Source organism: Acromyrmex echinatior, chromosome 3, assembly GCF_024713525.1.
Source record: "Acromyrmex echinatior isolate Ae372 chromosome 3, ASM2471352v2, whole genome shotgun sequence".
NCBI lineage: Eukaryota > Metazoa > Arthropoda > Insecta > Hymenoptera > Formicidae > Acromyrmex > Acromyrmex echinatior.
In genome coordinates this window covers 8,740,980-8,758,789 of record NC_141854.1, presented here as the reverse complement: position 1 = coordinate 8,758,789, position 17,810 = coordinate 8,740,980, and the positions used below count along the sequence as shown (strand labels likewise).

The 17,810-nt window shown below is 30.4% G+C and overlaps 1 protein-coding gene across 2 annotated transcripts in view; it reads left to right on the top strand.

Moving 5' to 3' along the window:
* ssh (Protein phosphatase Slingshot) overlaps positions 1–17,810 on the top strand; it is a 141,639-nt gene that overhangs the window by 49,843 nt on the left and 73,986 nt on the right. For both annotated transcript variants that reach the window (XM_011056588.2, XM_011056587.2), the window contains one exon: positions 16,589–16,748. In XM_011056588.2, coding sequence (XP_011054890.1) covers positions 16,589–16,748 — 160 coding nt within the window. The remainder of the gene's footprint in view (positions 1–16,588; positions 16,749–17,810) is intronic.

Sequence of the window (17,810 nt, the reverse complement as noted above, 5' to 3'; positions counted from 1 at the left end):
TTACTCGTTTATTTATATTATTAATATGGAATATTACATTGAAAATATAAATATGAAATAATTGTATTTTGAAATATAGGTATGAATTTTATAACAATTCGATATATATAAATTTAACAATATATTTTGTATTGATATTTAGATAATGATATTAATGATAAGAGAAAATATAATATCTGAAACAATAAAAAAAAATATATCTAAAAAAATATGATGACACTAGTAATTCATAGGCTTGTCTGAGAGATTTTTAATAGCGTTTTTGTTACCCCGTTACATTGGCTGTGATGTTGTCCACGTTTGTCCTAGACTACTGTAATTTTATTCCTGAACAAGTCCTCTTCCCGTTTTGTGTCGTGTGCAGGTGAACACTTTGTTAATGCAAACGTGCGCGTCATCTTGTGCGCGTGCTTAGGTCGGTTAATTAGGAAATCGTGACAAAGCGAGTCCGCAATCTGTTGAAGAACTTTGTTGTCATTCGAGGCCTTATTTCACGTTAATACATTTGAAATTGTATCAATGAGTACTATTATTATTATGCATTATTATTATTTTATTGTTGTATTATTTATTATCTTAAGGATTGGACCTATTAATTCTTTAAAGAATTAATTCTTTTACTGCAATAAAATAAAATGCAAAAATAGAGTTGACTTACTGTCTAATTTAAATATCAAAAGCAAATTATAATTATAAAACGATTTAAAAATCTGATTTAAAATATTAATACTGTTGAAAAATTGAAATTGTTCTCTGTATCAGAAAAGAATAGAAAAAAAAATTAATAGAACATGCATTTCATAGATATATAATATATATAATCGTTCTCTATTATTATTTATAGTAATATTTTTTAACTTTTATATATATTTTATTTTATTTTTTTAGTACATATCTAAGGGAAATATGATTATGTGGACAACTATGAAAAGGAAGATTAACATTTTAGAATTAAAAAAATTTATGAAATCATTTTGGATTTATCAGATCAAATCAATTAGTTAAATAATTGCGTATCAGTAACCTATTTTATTCTAATTTTTAATTTTTTACAGAATTTTTTATGAAACTCTGGAAACTTTAATATTTTTAGATGAGTTAAATTATATTTGTATAAAATTTATATTTATATATAATAAAAAGTAGATGTAAACAAATGAAATTTGTTGTTATAAAAAATGTGCTGTTTTTTTTAGCCATTACTGTATTGTTTTAAAGATAATATGTGAATGGATATCCAAGAATATATTTGCGTATACAAACGCATGGATTGTAAATTTGCAACTATAAACATGAATAATAAACACAAATTGTAATATATCTGTTTTTTCAGATGTATATAACATATTGTCTACTATATTATATCTCAATTATATATTGTATAATATACATGGCTAATTAAAATGCGGATTGCGGATGCATTCATAATATGTATATAAAATGTTTACGTATTCATGTTGCGTTATGTCAAATGTATTAGAACAGTCACATAAAATTGATCATAAATAGTACGAATAACGTTGTGATTTTTCATGTTCTCATAATCTGAATCATTTTCGTGACGCACACGATGACGCGAACGTGAGCTTAGGAGATCATTGATTGTCTTGAAGCTGTTGGATTCGTGCATGGATAGGTACGGCTGAATCATGTCTGATCGACGAAAAAAAGAAGTAAAATGACGTTTAACTTTGTAATAATTCTTTCATATGATTTCCAGTTAATGAGGTTAATTAAGACGTATGTCATTATTAATGACAGAGCAAGTTGTTAAATTGTGTTTCAGCTTTCATTTCATTGTTGACGCATTCGCAAGAAAAACAAATATTTGATAATTATTTCTAAACGATGACTGGAAAACTGTAAGCATATTTTAATTCTGATTCTACGTTTAATTGTGAAAAGAGATGTAACATGCAGGGAAACGAGCACATCAGATTCTTCCACTTTGTAATTCCGGAAAGTTTATTATAAAATTCAAAGCTATTATTATGTTTTCTTGTTTTAGGAATACTGTTCTGAAATAATTTTCTTCAGAAATTTAGCCAACGAATATAATATTGTATTAACAAATATATATTTAAATATTGAAGAAACGAAAAGATTCATTCGATCAGTAATAAGTTTTTGATATTATTTATAATTTCGTCTTATTATTCGGATTATATTATGTATTCGCATTCTATATTTATATTTTCGTTTTACACTAATTAAAAAAAAAATATCGTTGATACACCATGAAAGCGTTCATGAAAGCTTTTTGAGTTACCAAGGTTAATTCGAGAAAAGGAGAGATTATCTTCTCTCTTTTTCTCTTTTCTTTTTCCTTCTATATTTCGAGATACAGCTACCTTTGGAGCAATCGTCTCTTGTGGAACGCGCTAATTTTAGTAACATGCTGTCTGCTATGCGTTAACGACTGGAATATCGGGATGCAAGGAAGACCGTTGCTCGAGATATAGTGTTAGAGTACAAAATATGATTTTTATTATCCACGATTGGAGTAGATTGATCTGTACAAACTTGTCGAAATGTGTTGGGACAGATTTACTAATCGAAAACAAAAAACAGACAAAAATATAATTAAAATACTTATTACCATCAAATTATTAATATCCTTCTAAGATATTTACTATTATATCAAAAGATATTATTAAACTGCATGTCAATTTAAATTTTGACTATAATACTATAGTTTTGTTTCTGATTGCGTTTTAAGACTGAAAATAATTTTGGATATGTACTACATAAAATTTGCACTGAAATATGTAACTAATGTAAGAGCTAGCTTATAAAATGTAAGCTTTTGTTACTTACAATTAGTTATGTATTTACACATCACGTTTTTATGTGACATTTTGTAAAAAATATAATATTGTGAAAAAGAAACAAAACAAAATCAAATAATGCGAAATGATGGGAGGATAGTGCTAGAATCGTTTGTTAAAAGATGATAAATTGAAAACGGATCAACTCAGTTGACTAGCTATAAGGATATAACTAGATAGGATTATTGGAGAAAAGGAGGCAAAATGCGACAAGTATACAGGGAATCTTATTAAATTTATATAAAACGAAATGAGTGTATAATTTCTATTAAATTTATAAATAAATTTATAGGGATAAATTCTGAGATTATATAGTCTCTTGGTCTCTTCTTTTTCACTCATCTTGTTAAATTTTCTTTTTAGAAGAAATTAGTCGAACTTCAGAGAAATCGACGAAAGTGTTACAATGACATATGAAATAAAACTCGGTTTTATATTACACGAGGGAATATAAATTCGAAAAAAGTTCGATCGTAGGGTTCTCTCTTGACTTTTTGCTAGTCAGTCTTGCACAGCATGAAATCAGCGGGGTCATGTTTGCCGCCACTTTCTTTCGTATTTATGACTTCATCTTTTCTCTTTGCATATAAATGTACTCTTGGATATACTTTTCTACTCTGTCATCTTCTTTGTTTTATAACTGTGTGTTGTATTTATTGATTTGCATTTATTGATAAAGCTAAAGTGGCATATCTATAATTGAAGTAAATAATCGAAAGTCACAGTTGCGTTTATTATTTCACGTTGACCAATTTGTTGAAATTATTAAAAATATTTTTATTCGAAAAATACTGCAAACACAATGTTTATTGACAATACTTTTTTAATAATTTACTACTTAATATATATAAAATTGTTGAAGTTTAAAAATATTTTTTCAATTAAATTTATTATTACAATAGTATAGTAAAATCGAAAAGATAATATATTTTGATTGTTCGGACAAATAAATTTAAACATGTATATTCTAAAGTAAGATGTAAAAAAGTAATTAGTAAAATTATTGTGTATCTAGAAAAAAAGATAAAAATTATTATTTGTTTAAAATGATGATTTTAATTTATGTTGATTCATTGTGATATTTCATTCAGCGATTTAAAAATGTTTTCAACAGAAAGTTATTTTTGTTTAAATCGATATACTACTTTATTGCAATAACTTAATAAACGTCTAAAAAAAGATTGCGTGTGAGTAATTTTATCGTTTGTAAATTACTACACATTTCTTTAAAATAGCTTCTTGTGGAATACGCTTATCAATGTTTCACAGTAACAGACCTATATCAGGTTTTGGTCAGACAAGCCATGTCGTACAGCCTCTTCCGTGTCGTTGATCATAATTTAAGTTTGCGTGAGTAACGCGATTTCGATGCGAAGATGGTCAAGATAGGGCAATCTTCTTTTCTCTCCCCCTCACTTCCTCCCACATACTCCATCCATTCGTATACGGGAACGCGAATATACAGGGTGTACTAACAATCATCCACTCTTTCTCATTGTCAGTCAAAGAATTTAGAATTTCTCTTTTTATAAAAATATAATAGACTTTTGTTTTGCAGCTTTTGAACGTTAAAGAAAATGCCGTTTTTTCCTCATATTTTTTATTCTTTTTATATTTTATTATTTGATTTAGTAGAAGACTTTCTAAAATACCTATCTTACACTTTAAAAAATATGGATTTGAATTGGCAAATTAATAATATCAACAGGATTATATAAATATTTCATTAAATTTACATCCAAATTTTTAAAAATATGTATGCTTTGAATTTTGCAAGTACCATTGGTTTTTTTTATTTTTGTCATGGTCATTCCGAAATGAAATTATTTGTTTAGCTGCAAAAATCTTGCAATGAAAAAATGTCGAGAATAAGAAGGATCGATACCACAAGCCATTTGCTACGACCGTCACGATCTGGAGTTGTATCGTATAATCAGCGCGGAAATATCATCATGCACCGATTGCAATTTTTTTTGCATGTGTAACGGGTGGTACCGGTACGCGGCACACTTCGCTGACTTACAGTCGCGAATCGCATTCAGCCCGAAAGACCTCTTCGGTATGAAGGAATACGCGGGAGTGACAATCGCAGATGCAATCTCGGTTGCACACGGAGCTGTGCTGTGACGATGGATCATCCGCCTCGCTGAATGTATCGCCTGGAGAAATTCTATGGGGTGTAACGTCACGAAAGTGTATTCTTGCTGTATATTCTTTTGAATGTTACTTCTGAATTCTGTGTTTCCTAAAATCAATAAACAATCCTGTACACAATTCTGACTAATTATGTGCAAAGAGGATTTTAATACTTGCAAATAGATGGGCTTTTAAAAATAATTATATCGTTTTGCGTATACTCAAAGCATAGTCCATAAGTATAGTACGAAGAATATTGCAAATTAAATTCTTGATTTTTTTTGGATTTTACGATTCACTTTTTCTATGAATCCTGTACGTTCCTAACATTCAAAAGCAATCCTACATGGTTTTAACCAATTATCTATTAAATATGCTGCTAAAGGATTTTAACATTTTCAAGCAGACAGATGGGTTTTTTCAAATAATTATTCTTGATCTTATTATTGCTCAACGTATACTTGTATCTACCGTAATAGAATTATAATATTCAGCTGCCAATTGTAAATAGTATAAATCAAAGTTCAAGATAACTGATCGAAATTCACGGTTAGAAAGTCAACACGAATTGCGAATATATGCGTGATCTAATACGTATGTGCATATAATAATGAATTACTTTTCGTGATTTATTTAACAGCTTATTAGTTAGTTATAAAACTAATAGTTGCCAATCGTGCTATAACACTTTTTTCAATCATAAAGGAACCATCACCTTTTATAACAGTACACCCCATATATGCGCTCACATGCGGGGGATACATGCGTGTTCACGATGAGCGTACTTTATATCGTATGACGTCACCAGCAACCGGCTCCATTCGTATTCGTTCGCGAGATGATACGTGCAGATTTTGACTGCAGGTCACGTTTGCGCGGATTTTATGGACTTTTAACGGTGTCGGCGTTTGTAGCTTGGGTCATTCTTATCTGCATTGACCTCCGCATTATTCTCTTAAAGATCAAACGTTCGGCGCCAGTCCAATTTGCGAGACGCGTGCTCTCGATCTAGCTTGACTGTTTGACAATCGGACATTGCTTCGAGAATTATCTCATGTGCTGATATCTATGTGTGATTACTACAATCTAGGCATTTAAAAACGAAAGTTTTTTACTTAGTAATGATTTTTTTATCTATAATTTGGTACTGATACATATAGATTTTTTAATATGATTATTTATATATCGGAGTTCAATAAACTCTTCTCATGTTTTTCTCTCTCATAAATCAGCAATTTCGTTCAATATATTTGTCAAAGTCCATTTCCTTTCTCTAGCAAAAATAAGGTCTTACTGCATGTGCATAAAAAGGAAAGTTATCTTTCTTGCTGTGATGTTATCTGAATGATATATCGAGAGCACATCTCCTTTAGAAGCACTTCTTTATGCTCTGATTTTTAGGTGATCGGCAAGCACTCCGGAAATAATATTATGAATATGTAATAAATTTTCTGAGGACGTAAATTTTTTAAGCGGAATCTTACTCTGAAGAAAATTGAGCTGGTTTTAATAAAAAATGGCTTAATTTTCAATATTTATGAATAAAATTTTACTCTTTAGAGGAAGATTTATTCTAAGAGTTTTGAATTTACTTTAGATGATATATATATGTATAATAATTCGCGATAAATTTGGAACAGAATTTTATTTATAATTTTGCGTGTTGCGTAACATATAGAAAACATTTGAAGAAGTAAAATTCACACATATATAAAATATATGTACATATATCTGGATACATATTTATATTTAATATATGTGACAAATAAAATTATTATATGAGTAAAATTTTTTCTTGAATTTGATTGCGAATTATAAATTAATTTTAAACTGGAGAGTGTTGTTATAAACAATTTATTACTTCATTAATCGCGTGCGTTCAAGAAGTGATATATTAATATCTCTTGGTACATATTTGACAATGTGTTATAAATTTATTTGATTAGTATTAAGAATGTTCTTAAAATGAATACTATATCAGAATAGTTAAATTTAAATCTGCAGTTGAATAGATTTTTTTATAAACAATAAAAGAGTATTATAAATACATAGAAGTTTGCGAAGAATTTTATTATAAAAATTATTTATTGTAATTTATGAAGATAATTGTTTAAAATAAGAGAATGTTACTTTTATAATTAAAAATTTGTTTCTTATGTGTTACTATACAATGAGAAATCTCGCACATAAATGTCGTTTAACAAAATTATATAATATTTGTCACAAATTCATGAATTGGAACTAATTGTAAAATTTAATACGACAAAATTTCAATATATCTCTTTAGAAATCTAAAAAAACTTAAAAAGACATTAATTAAAGTCTTAAATTTTTCTTTTGAATTTAAATTTAATTTTGATTAATTATGTTATTATAAAAAAATAAAAATAAAAAATAGGTGAGACCGTCATCGCACTGAATTCTTTAATGGTTTATTTCAGTTTTTCATTCTCCCAGCTTAGCGATTTTGATTAATATATCGTTATCAAGGAAGATGATCGAACGTCAGTTAAGATCAGTGTAATTGAGCGAATATTCAACTAATTATCTATAGCGCATCCGTGGATTACGATCGTTGAAGTATTTCTGATCTCTCCGTGTAAAGTTGCAGTTACGATATTCAAAATGGCATGAATCGATAGATTTTCATACTTTTAGTTAATTTTTTGACAGTTTTATTAAGATCAAATTAAGTACTTTTTAAATTAAAAATATAGTTATATTTTTTTCATTTAACAAAATATTATGACATAGGATTATATTTTTATTTTTAATATAAAAACATAAAGTTTAAGAAAATTGTTATTAAGAAAGAGATTTATTAAAAAAATATATGAAAGTCATACAGTTATGGTAAAAAAATATTAGGTATTTTAATCATTATTTAAAGTTTTACCTCAAAAGTTGACTTATTTGCTGTAAATTATTCTTTATTTCAAGAACTTTTAAATTTTTATATAATAGTGGTAACTAAGAGATAAAAAATACAGTAATTTTAAATAAATGAAAAAAATGTAGGTATTAATAATATTTTTAGCCAAGGTTTTATATATATATATATATATATATATATATATTTAAAGTATGAAAGTATACATATCTATATTAAAAAGATTTATTAACTCTCCGTTTTCAATTGTTTTGTTAGAGAGAAAATGTGAATATTTAAATCATATGTAATTTAATTAAAACTCATTACAGTATTCATTATAATGAAATATATTTCATTATATAAAACATTATAATATAAAAACGCAAAACTTTCTATCTAAATTTCTTGGAGTGAAATCTCACTCTAAGAGAGAGAAAATATACGGTCATTTTTAGAAAACAGCGAAACTATTTCACTTCTTAAAAAAATGAAAACTGTCATTCTTTCTCAAGAAGTGAAATAATTTTACTATTCTCCAAAAATGATGACCGTATTTTCATTTTCTTAGAGTGAGATTTCACTCCAAGAAATTTAGAGAGTGGATTTTATTAGGCTATTAATATACGCAAAAAGAAGCATATATATATATATATATATATGCTTCTTTTGAACAATATTATCTATTAGATAATATTAGAATCATCCATTTTTCGATTTAAAATCATCTTTATCACATATACTTATTATTCTTGTCTATTCCTTGTTGACACTTGTGTTCTTATTCCAGAAAAAATAGATTCATCTTTTATGTCTCTCGTTGTCGCGGTTCTCTTAAAGTCGGACAACAGGATCAAATTATGGGTCAAATTATCGCTATGCGTCGGTTCCGGTTTGACCGCTCCAACCGCAGTATGGTTATGTCATCGTTTGCACAATGAACGATTCACATGCAATAACGTTGGATCCAACGATATTATGTTCTATATTGCTTGTGTCAAGAATACGCAATATAATACACGAACCGCGTCTGATAAGCGTATATATGCTTAGGAGTATGGTCGATTATTTATTGATCTCGTATAAAGAAGCCGACCTCTCGATTTCTACTGATGTCCGTTGCACTATGGGCTCTCAAGCTTAGCTCCGACATAGCCTAAGTTCTTCTGGAGTGTCGTCACACGTAATGTCACTATTAACATAAATTCTATTTACATAAATGCTATTTACCTCGGTGTACGGTGTATCGTGTATTATATAGTCTCGCGACTTTAATGAATCTCATAAAACGCCAACATGCATTATTTTATCCGACGCGATGTAGTGATATGTAATGTTATATAATATTTTGAAAAATATAATGTTAAATTAACATATACAAGGTGATTACCTACCAGGAAATTCTGGAGAGTTTAGAATTTTCAGGGGATATCTTTTTTATCTTTGAAAATCAGTCTCATGAAATTTTATCGGTATTCAAGTAAATTTTTACTGTGTCTTTTTTTGAAAAAATTGTTTTCTTTTTATCATTTTTTTCTTGATAGCGCAAAATATTAATAATTGGTTAGCAATAAATAAATTCTTTTATTTAAAAAATCAAGGTGACAATACTAGATAATATTCAACAAAAGAGAGTAATTTACTGATACTATATTGTAGTGAATCTTTTTTATACTCTCCTATAGATTTTGCGGTTCCAATTGTAGAAAATGATAGATACGATCTTGGGAATTCCCCTTTTACTAGTTTATAATCATATATGTATAGATTGTTGCATTCCTTGCACTCCAATTTATTTCAAAGTTGCATTAAAAAAATTGTCTAATTTATCTGAAATGAACGAAAATATTATGAAAATATATGCAATAAATCCGGAAATTGGCATTTAAAAAATTGCTGCTCTGCGAAGGCATCGAGATACGAGATAATATAATATTTTACATTTAGAATATGTAGATCGATGATTATGCAATTATATTATACAATTTTAATCGGAGAATGCATATATTAAATAGGTGGAAATTATTTTTATACCAACAGATAATGGATTGAGAAGCTATTTCTTCCGACTCGAAATAAAAATACACGCACGTAGAGAACGTGGAACTGTACGGTGAAACCATCGTAGACGCGCGCGATAAATACTGAACAGAAGGCTCGTGCTTTACGGGGGCGCGTGTCTCGCGATTTCTACGAATTTCTCTCCTGTCTTAATGCAAATACGTACTATAATAAGGAGGGACGACGGTCTCTCTTTGCGCGCGCTAATAATACAACCAGCCGATATATAACTGGCGTGCGAGCGAAGTGTTCCGCTCCGGCGTGCGACGGATCCGCACGGAGATCCGCCCACGTATCGTCATTTCGTTCTAGCTTAAAATCTCCGAGAGATGATTTCAGTATCCCGTCGGTTCTCTGTCTAATCGCACGCGCGACCTTTAATACTTTCGAACGCGTGAACGTTCGAATATCATCGAATTCGGACTGTTCGCAGAAGATTATTTTCCGTATTAACGAAACATTTTTAACACGCGATCTTGCCTGTTACTCGGAATTATCCCACGACGTATCGACGATTCTCTCGCGACGATTTGTAACAAACTTATACCAAGAATTATTCATTGAAGATTATTCAAAGAAGAATTCCTGATCGAGAAGAATTCTTTATCGAGCGTCGTGACTTTACGAATATTGAGTGCCTCGCGCGACGAAGACGAAGTATTCGGAGTACAGCGAGAAATCCGAGGGTGATCGATCTCTGTAGTTATCGTCCTCTCCCGAGTGCGCCATTACGGAGAATCCTGAGGGGAACGCCCCTGCAACATCCAACGCAGGGGTACCGGCTATATACCTGAACGACGGCTACGTCGACAGGTAAAGATCGTTTTGTTAGAGCAAAGATGGGTCTCCGCCTCGAGATTAATTCTTTTCATCGTCCTGCTACCTCCGCGCAGATGCCTCGAGAGGGTTTTATCCCACTTTATCACAGCGTCAGCTGCTGCTGTAAATACCTCCGCAGTATTCAATCTATTGTCAATAATCGAAGATTCCATTTTGGCGCTAGTTACGGAAACAATTCTCTTTGTCGAAACAATGTCTAAAGATGTTTTACTTCTAAATTTTTTGAATGTCAATCTTTTGAATGTCATAGAAAAAGAAACATGTTTGCGCATATTGAAAAAAATAAGTAATAACATGACGTGATTTAATTAAATTATCGTTTAAAAATTTATAAGTAAATGTACGAATATATTTGTATATATTTATAAATTGAACAAGATAAAATTTTTTATAACTATATCTTGATTAAATATCTTCAGGTACCATTTTACATAATTTTACGAAACATGTATAAATGCAATATTTGCATTGATATCTTGCATTTTATATGTACAATTCTTAATATTTTTAATATTTGCAAAAAATGCTCGCTTATTCCAATTTTTATACGAAACGTTTTTCATAGAATATTAATTAATAGCTTAGTAAACAATACATTAATAACATATTAATGAAAAATTACAAATTTGGATACAACATTTTGTAAAATATTTTTTTATATCGGGTTTAATTAATCTTGAGGATTCAGGTTTTAATTGCTAATTTATTATGGAGAATAAAGTTCAGTATATTCGCTAATGAGTTTGATACTTATAATGGTCACGGAATATTCCCGTGCTATATGAAAATAGTGAGCACCGATGTACGTTCGTGCCAGCGACGACTTAAATATTCTCTTGATGCGCGTGTTGCTTTCCAGCCCGAGATCAGACGCGCCGGCGTTATTTGAGCAGGCCGTCGCAATTTATTTGGCCGATCATTCTCGTTAATTATGCAGTTATGCGCCGCGTCGCGGTCGGACGAGCTCTGCGTCTATCGTAAAGCGCCGAACGTTTCGCAGCCTTGAGAATCTTCAACGGCGACCAGGACGAAATTCCGTGCTATAGCTAGCGGTCAGCTGTAAAAAAGCCGGTACCGCTGTAAAATGCATTGTAAACTACGTTTACGACGCAACGTGTCTTCGCGCGATGCTCGCTATGAGCCTGCTTAATGTTCTGCGAATTGCTCGCTCGCTTACTTATATACATATATAAACATCTACGTGCGAATGCGATATGTGGAATATGTAAGGAGATCGTGTATCGAGAAAAACTTCTTTCGTAATTAAGATCAGTCATAATTGGCCAACTGTGAACTAAATGTGAGACTTTGCGATAATTATTGACGAAATATATTGATAATTATTACAAGACCGTCAGATAATAAATATTATATACATCATTATAAAATCATTAGAAAGCTATAAATTATCAGTCATGTAGTGATTGTTTTTCTTTTGTCATAAGTTCGATATCCCTAATTTATCGCAAGTGACTCCTTTTTTTCAAGATATTGGAAAAATAGAAAATTTTCATAGACATGATCGTCGACATATTAGATACGTGATGGTCAAGTCATTATGACATGTGTCATTTTCTCAATGTACAAAAAAAGATGAATTAATTCAATATGAGGTAAAATGTGCTATCAGTGTAATTTAAACTGTACGTTAACGTTAGATAGATAGTAATGATTTACACATAGAATATTTAAATCACTTTCCAACATAATCTAGTACTCTCAAAAGAGAACGATAGTTCTTTTTATTTTTATTTTTTAATTTATTTTAATTATTTTAATTTATTTTTTAATTTATATTTTAATTTAATTTATTTTTATTTTTTTTAATGTTAGGCGTGTCAATAATAGTTAACAAAAATTGAATAATATTAAAAATTCTTAAGCGGACAGCGACCCTTTGACGATAAATCTTAGTCTAGGGGCCACTTTATTAATATTGTCTACTTAGCATCTTTACTTTGCTCGTTTAAATTTGTTTGATAAAACATTGATTGAATCCGTGAAATTATACATTATGAAAAATGTTCTCACGTCTTTTAATACATTTTTGCTAAAAGAAATTATCTTAAATTTATGAACATTATAAGCTCAGTTTTCATCAATTTTGTGACATCTTGTGTATCTCGTTTGATAATTTAATTTGTATGCAAACTACGCCAGACTATCGAATGGATTAATAACCAGAAGACCAATTTGATCGGCTTTACAATGAATATTAAGAGAACGTTGAGTGAGATTGACTTGGCCCAATTTGTTAATAAGCTCGTGCGCGTAATTGAATCGCGTCACGGTAATCCGGTCGTGTGAAAGTATCGTGATTCTCGATAACATAATTAGAGAGAGGCATCAAATATCGATCTACCGATTTTAATGGTAACAGATTTCCATTTTGATTTCCTAGTGCGGATTTGCTCATTTATCATTGTCGCTTTCATCGTGGTTATCATTGATAAGGTACATTTATGATTTATTCATTTTAATCTGGAAATAATATGGATATGATAATTCCATCGTTTATAACAGAGAGAGACTGACCTATTTAAATTGAATCGCGTTAAAATAATAAGCTTATCGGTAAAACGAAAATTTATATACGAACAATATTACTGTACAATGTCAAGATATATCAGATAAAAATTGATGTTATTTAAATAATGAATTATTTTTTCGCTTTTAATACCTGCGTTAATCCTTTGATTAACATTTTTTTTTAGTTTGTACTTTTTTTTATATTATTTTACTTATCTAATTATACTTTTATATACAAGGAACGAAAATTTTATTATTTTATTATTTAATATTCGAATGTTGTAAAAATTGTATATTTATTGAAAAAACGGTTTTGTTAAAGTACTTAAAAATTTAGCAAGACATAATGCTGAAAATAATTTGATTTGGATCATTAAAATAATTATGTAGGGTTGCTTAAATTGGTTACTAAAATATTAAAATTTTTTACAGCATTGTATTATCAACGTTAAAACATTCTACATAATTATTTTGATGATTTAACATAAATTATGTTCAGATCTGTATCTAGCTAAAATTGTAAATATTTCAACAAAACCATTTACTAAAACATATGTATATTCTTTTCAAATATATGTGTTTTATTAACGCGAATTATATTTATTTATCTCGTATCATATAATATTTATTTATGTCTCAAGAATAGTAAGGACAATAGAATCAGTTATGAAATGTAACTTTAATGTAATGTTACATGTGTGCGATCGTGGAGACAATTATTCGCACGTTGTATAAATATTGCGGCATAAGAGCGATATAAATACATTGCCTATTCTTACATATTCTGTGGTAAAGTCTCAACAGAGAAACTTTCTATTATGGCGCACGATAGCGGAAGTTCGCGTATTCTAAATGGCATATGTATGTGCGTCGTCTGGTCAGTGGTCATTATCATATGAAAATGTGTGACGGTTTACTTACCATGAGAAAATGGCACCGCCGGCGTAATCGCGATGCATATACGCACACATACGTGATTTAGACACGCGATTGTCGTCGTGCAGAGATTCTGTGCGCGCGTTACATGCGTGCGTGCGTAAAAAGACGCTCGTTTCATTATACTAAGGCATCGAGAAGAGAGCAATCGCTGGCGGTAATGATGAAGAGCGGCGTAAATATAATAAAGCGTTCGAGCGACGTTAATTTACGGGTGAAACATGTGAAATAATGTTTGCGGGAAGAACTGGCTGAGCGTGGCAGTGCGTCGACCTTTTGTGCATTATCTTCGTACGTGCGTGTGTATATGAGATTCGATTTGTAGATTAGGTGTGTTCTCATGGAACGATTTTGCTTGGTCGATACATCACGAAGCGTTGTGAACGCTTTTTTCCCCAGACAATCTCGCATAAATATTTCAGATTGTATTCTAAGCAAGTATCTAATTAAATTAAAATAAGCTAATTGAAGATGATGTCGGTTAATGTAACTGCTAGTGACATAATTAAGTCAAAATGCCTTTAAGATATACAAATCTCTTTAAAATATCTGATTTTATTTTTAACACGTTCTTAATATGACTATATATATGTATATATTTTGAAAATAATATTTCTTCAAAAGTGATCAGAGTTTATACAAGCACGAATTATTTTTAATTGTGAAGTCATTTAAAATAAAAGATTGCAACCAAATAACAAAATGCTTCACTTATGTTTCAGTTAAACATAAATGGACTTTCCGAATGTTTCAATGAAATATTCGAGCATGTTTCGTATCGGTCTCGTATCTCTTAGTGGATCATGTAGTAGTTAATTAATTCACTCGGATAGTCTACTGAGTCTACTGAGTTGTTAATTGCTGATTCCGCAAAACCAGCTGAGCGTATGACTAAAATAGTTAGTTTGTTTCGATGCTGAAGATTAAAATCAACAGCTATTTGAAACTGTCAAATTGCATTAAAGGCTCGATAATTTTCTCTATCAACACGTGTCGATTTCTCGAACTTATTATTCAACATTTCTCACTGATTTAGAATAAGAGAAACGTACTATATCGCGTTAAGACAAAAGCACAATAATTTGTCGCTTAAATATTTAAAGTACTTATACAAAATCATTTAAAGATTTTTATTATTTTTTAAATTTTGATTTATAACAAAAATAATAACAAATGAAATAAATGAGCTATAAAAATGTGTTATTTGATAAAATAGAATGTTATATACATAACTTTTATGTATATAGTTTGTTTAAAGTATAAATATATATGCTATATATATCTATGATATACTTTAAGAATTCTTTAAATCTCTTTTCTTTCTCGTTGATTGAGTGATAATACTGTCATTAAATTGAATTTTTTTTTAAATTAAAACTAGCAATACTTATTCTGGCTTATATTCAAAGTAAACACATTAGAAAAATATTACCAGCAGCGCTAATGTGTCGAATATTTTAATCGCTATTTTAAAAAATCGGCTAATTAACAAACTCGCTAACTATTTTTATATTTTAATTATTACACATGTACAAATTGATGTTGATGAAGTTAATTATAAATGGAGATAATCAAGTCAAGGAAAATAATTATTTCTCTAGACTTGAATATTAAGACATATTTTAAGGAGAAGGGAAGAAGTTGAGAGCAGAGAATATAATGGATGAGAAAGGTAGAAAAAAGAAGCGATAGAATAATGGATGTGAGAGGTGGATAGATTAAGAAAAGGTTGTGGAAGAGAGAAAGAAAATGAGTGTGAGAGAATGAGTGAATGAGACAAGGGGTCCTTTTGTAAACCCCAAGTCCATGTTTTATGCAGTTCCTAAACGATCAATATTATTATACAATATTTGATATTGCACAATATTATTAATCATCTGAAAGCTATATTGAGTCTCTAAACTTTACTTTGAATTGTTTAAAGGAGGTGTCAATACATAATATTGTATAAAGTAATTACATAATATATTGATATCATCTAAGGATCGCTTTAAGTTGAATAAATATATTTTTCTAAATTCATTCCTTTTTTTCTCGCTTTCTCTCTCTCTTTGTCTCTCTCAATCTATATTTCTCGATTAATAAGTTTATTGAAATAAAAGCGAAAGATCTTCTAAATGATGATAATTAATTTTCTAGGTTTTCTCTCAATCGTACTTCTCGACTAATAATTTTATTTTTTTGAAACGGAAGCGGAATATTTTGCCCTCGATTAAAATAGAAATTCTATCCCGATTATCACTCGATCTATTTGAAATTAATATCTTCTTAACGTATTTAAATTATTATTTGGCGATTATAAAATATTATCCTATATTGAGTATAATCTTATTTATGATTGAATTATCATAATAGCTTATTGAAGTATTGGTGTTTGTTATTTTTACAGTCTGAGCGAATGTTACTTCGCGGGCAAGGGCGCAGCCCTGGTTTTACCGCCGAACGAAAGGGCTCGTCCTTCGAGGCGAGTCTCGGCGGCAGGATGCGATATTCAGCAACACTTACAGTCTATGTTCTACCTGTTGAGGCCCGAGGAGACTTTGAAGATGGTAAGTACAAAGGGTTTTTGAAACAAGTACCTTTGTTTAAGGAAATTGCACAATTTTCTTAGTATAAATTTTATACTATAAAATCATCGTCTTGTGCCGCAACTACATTTGATTTGTCTTCTAAAATAGCGCGTAGGGATTATATCGAATGTACCTCACAAATATATCTCACACGATCTTCCGTGTAGCATCGAAGATTACCGTATTGAGGCGAGCAGGCGCGTTTGAATGCATCGCATAAAGCGCGACTGTTACGCGGACACTAAAAATATTTCCGGTTCTGAGAATTGGCAATTGCAAATTGGCAACGGTTTCGATGTTTCGCGCAGTAGAACGGCAAAGTCACGGGGTTTTCACGTTCAAGCCGCTACCCAACTCTCGTGCGATTTACGGCTCGCATTGCGGGATAATTTCGCGCGCGTGTCTCGATGTGTTTTCCTTGAGACGTGGACGAACCGTGTGTCCTCAATTACACGCGTTCGCGAAATTGGCAGCTCTTGCTATCGTTTGCCTTCGCTTCGTTGCCACTCGCTCGATTCGAGCGCGTTGAGAATTATGGCTTTACAATTCCGCTCGACACCGCCGCCAAGACACACCGTGGAACACTCGTCAGAATCGTGTAAACAAGCAAGCATACTTGGGTACACTCTACCTGCCGTCGCGCAGTCTTGAACGGGGCAAGGAAGTTGGCAATCGCTATTATCTTGAAACGTGCTCCGACATAATACGTGATTTCACAAGCCAATCTTGGTATCTTATTTTTTAATATCGCGTTCCAATGCAGTTTGTACATATAATCGGGATATTGACATGGAAAACAAATTAATTAATCGAAAAATGTTAATTGAAGCAAGTATTAATAAATGTGATGAAAATTTTTTAAACTTTATAACTTTTATTTCCTGCAAACATGAAAATTTTTGTCTTTTACGACCTCCACTTATTTCCAACGCCTTAATTAAAGAAATTTTTTTAATAATTGTATGTGTTTTTTTAAGATTTATGTGACAGATATAAAGAGTTTACGTGACTTATCAGCATAAAAATGTAAATTATTTTGCA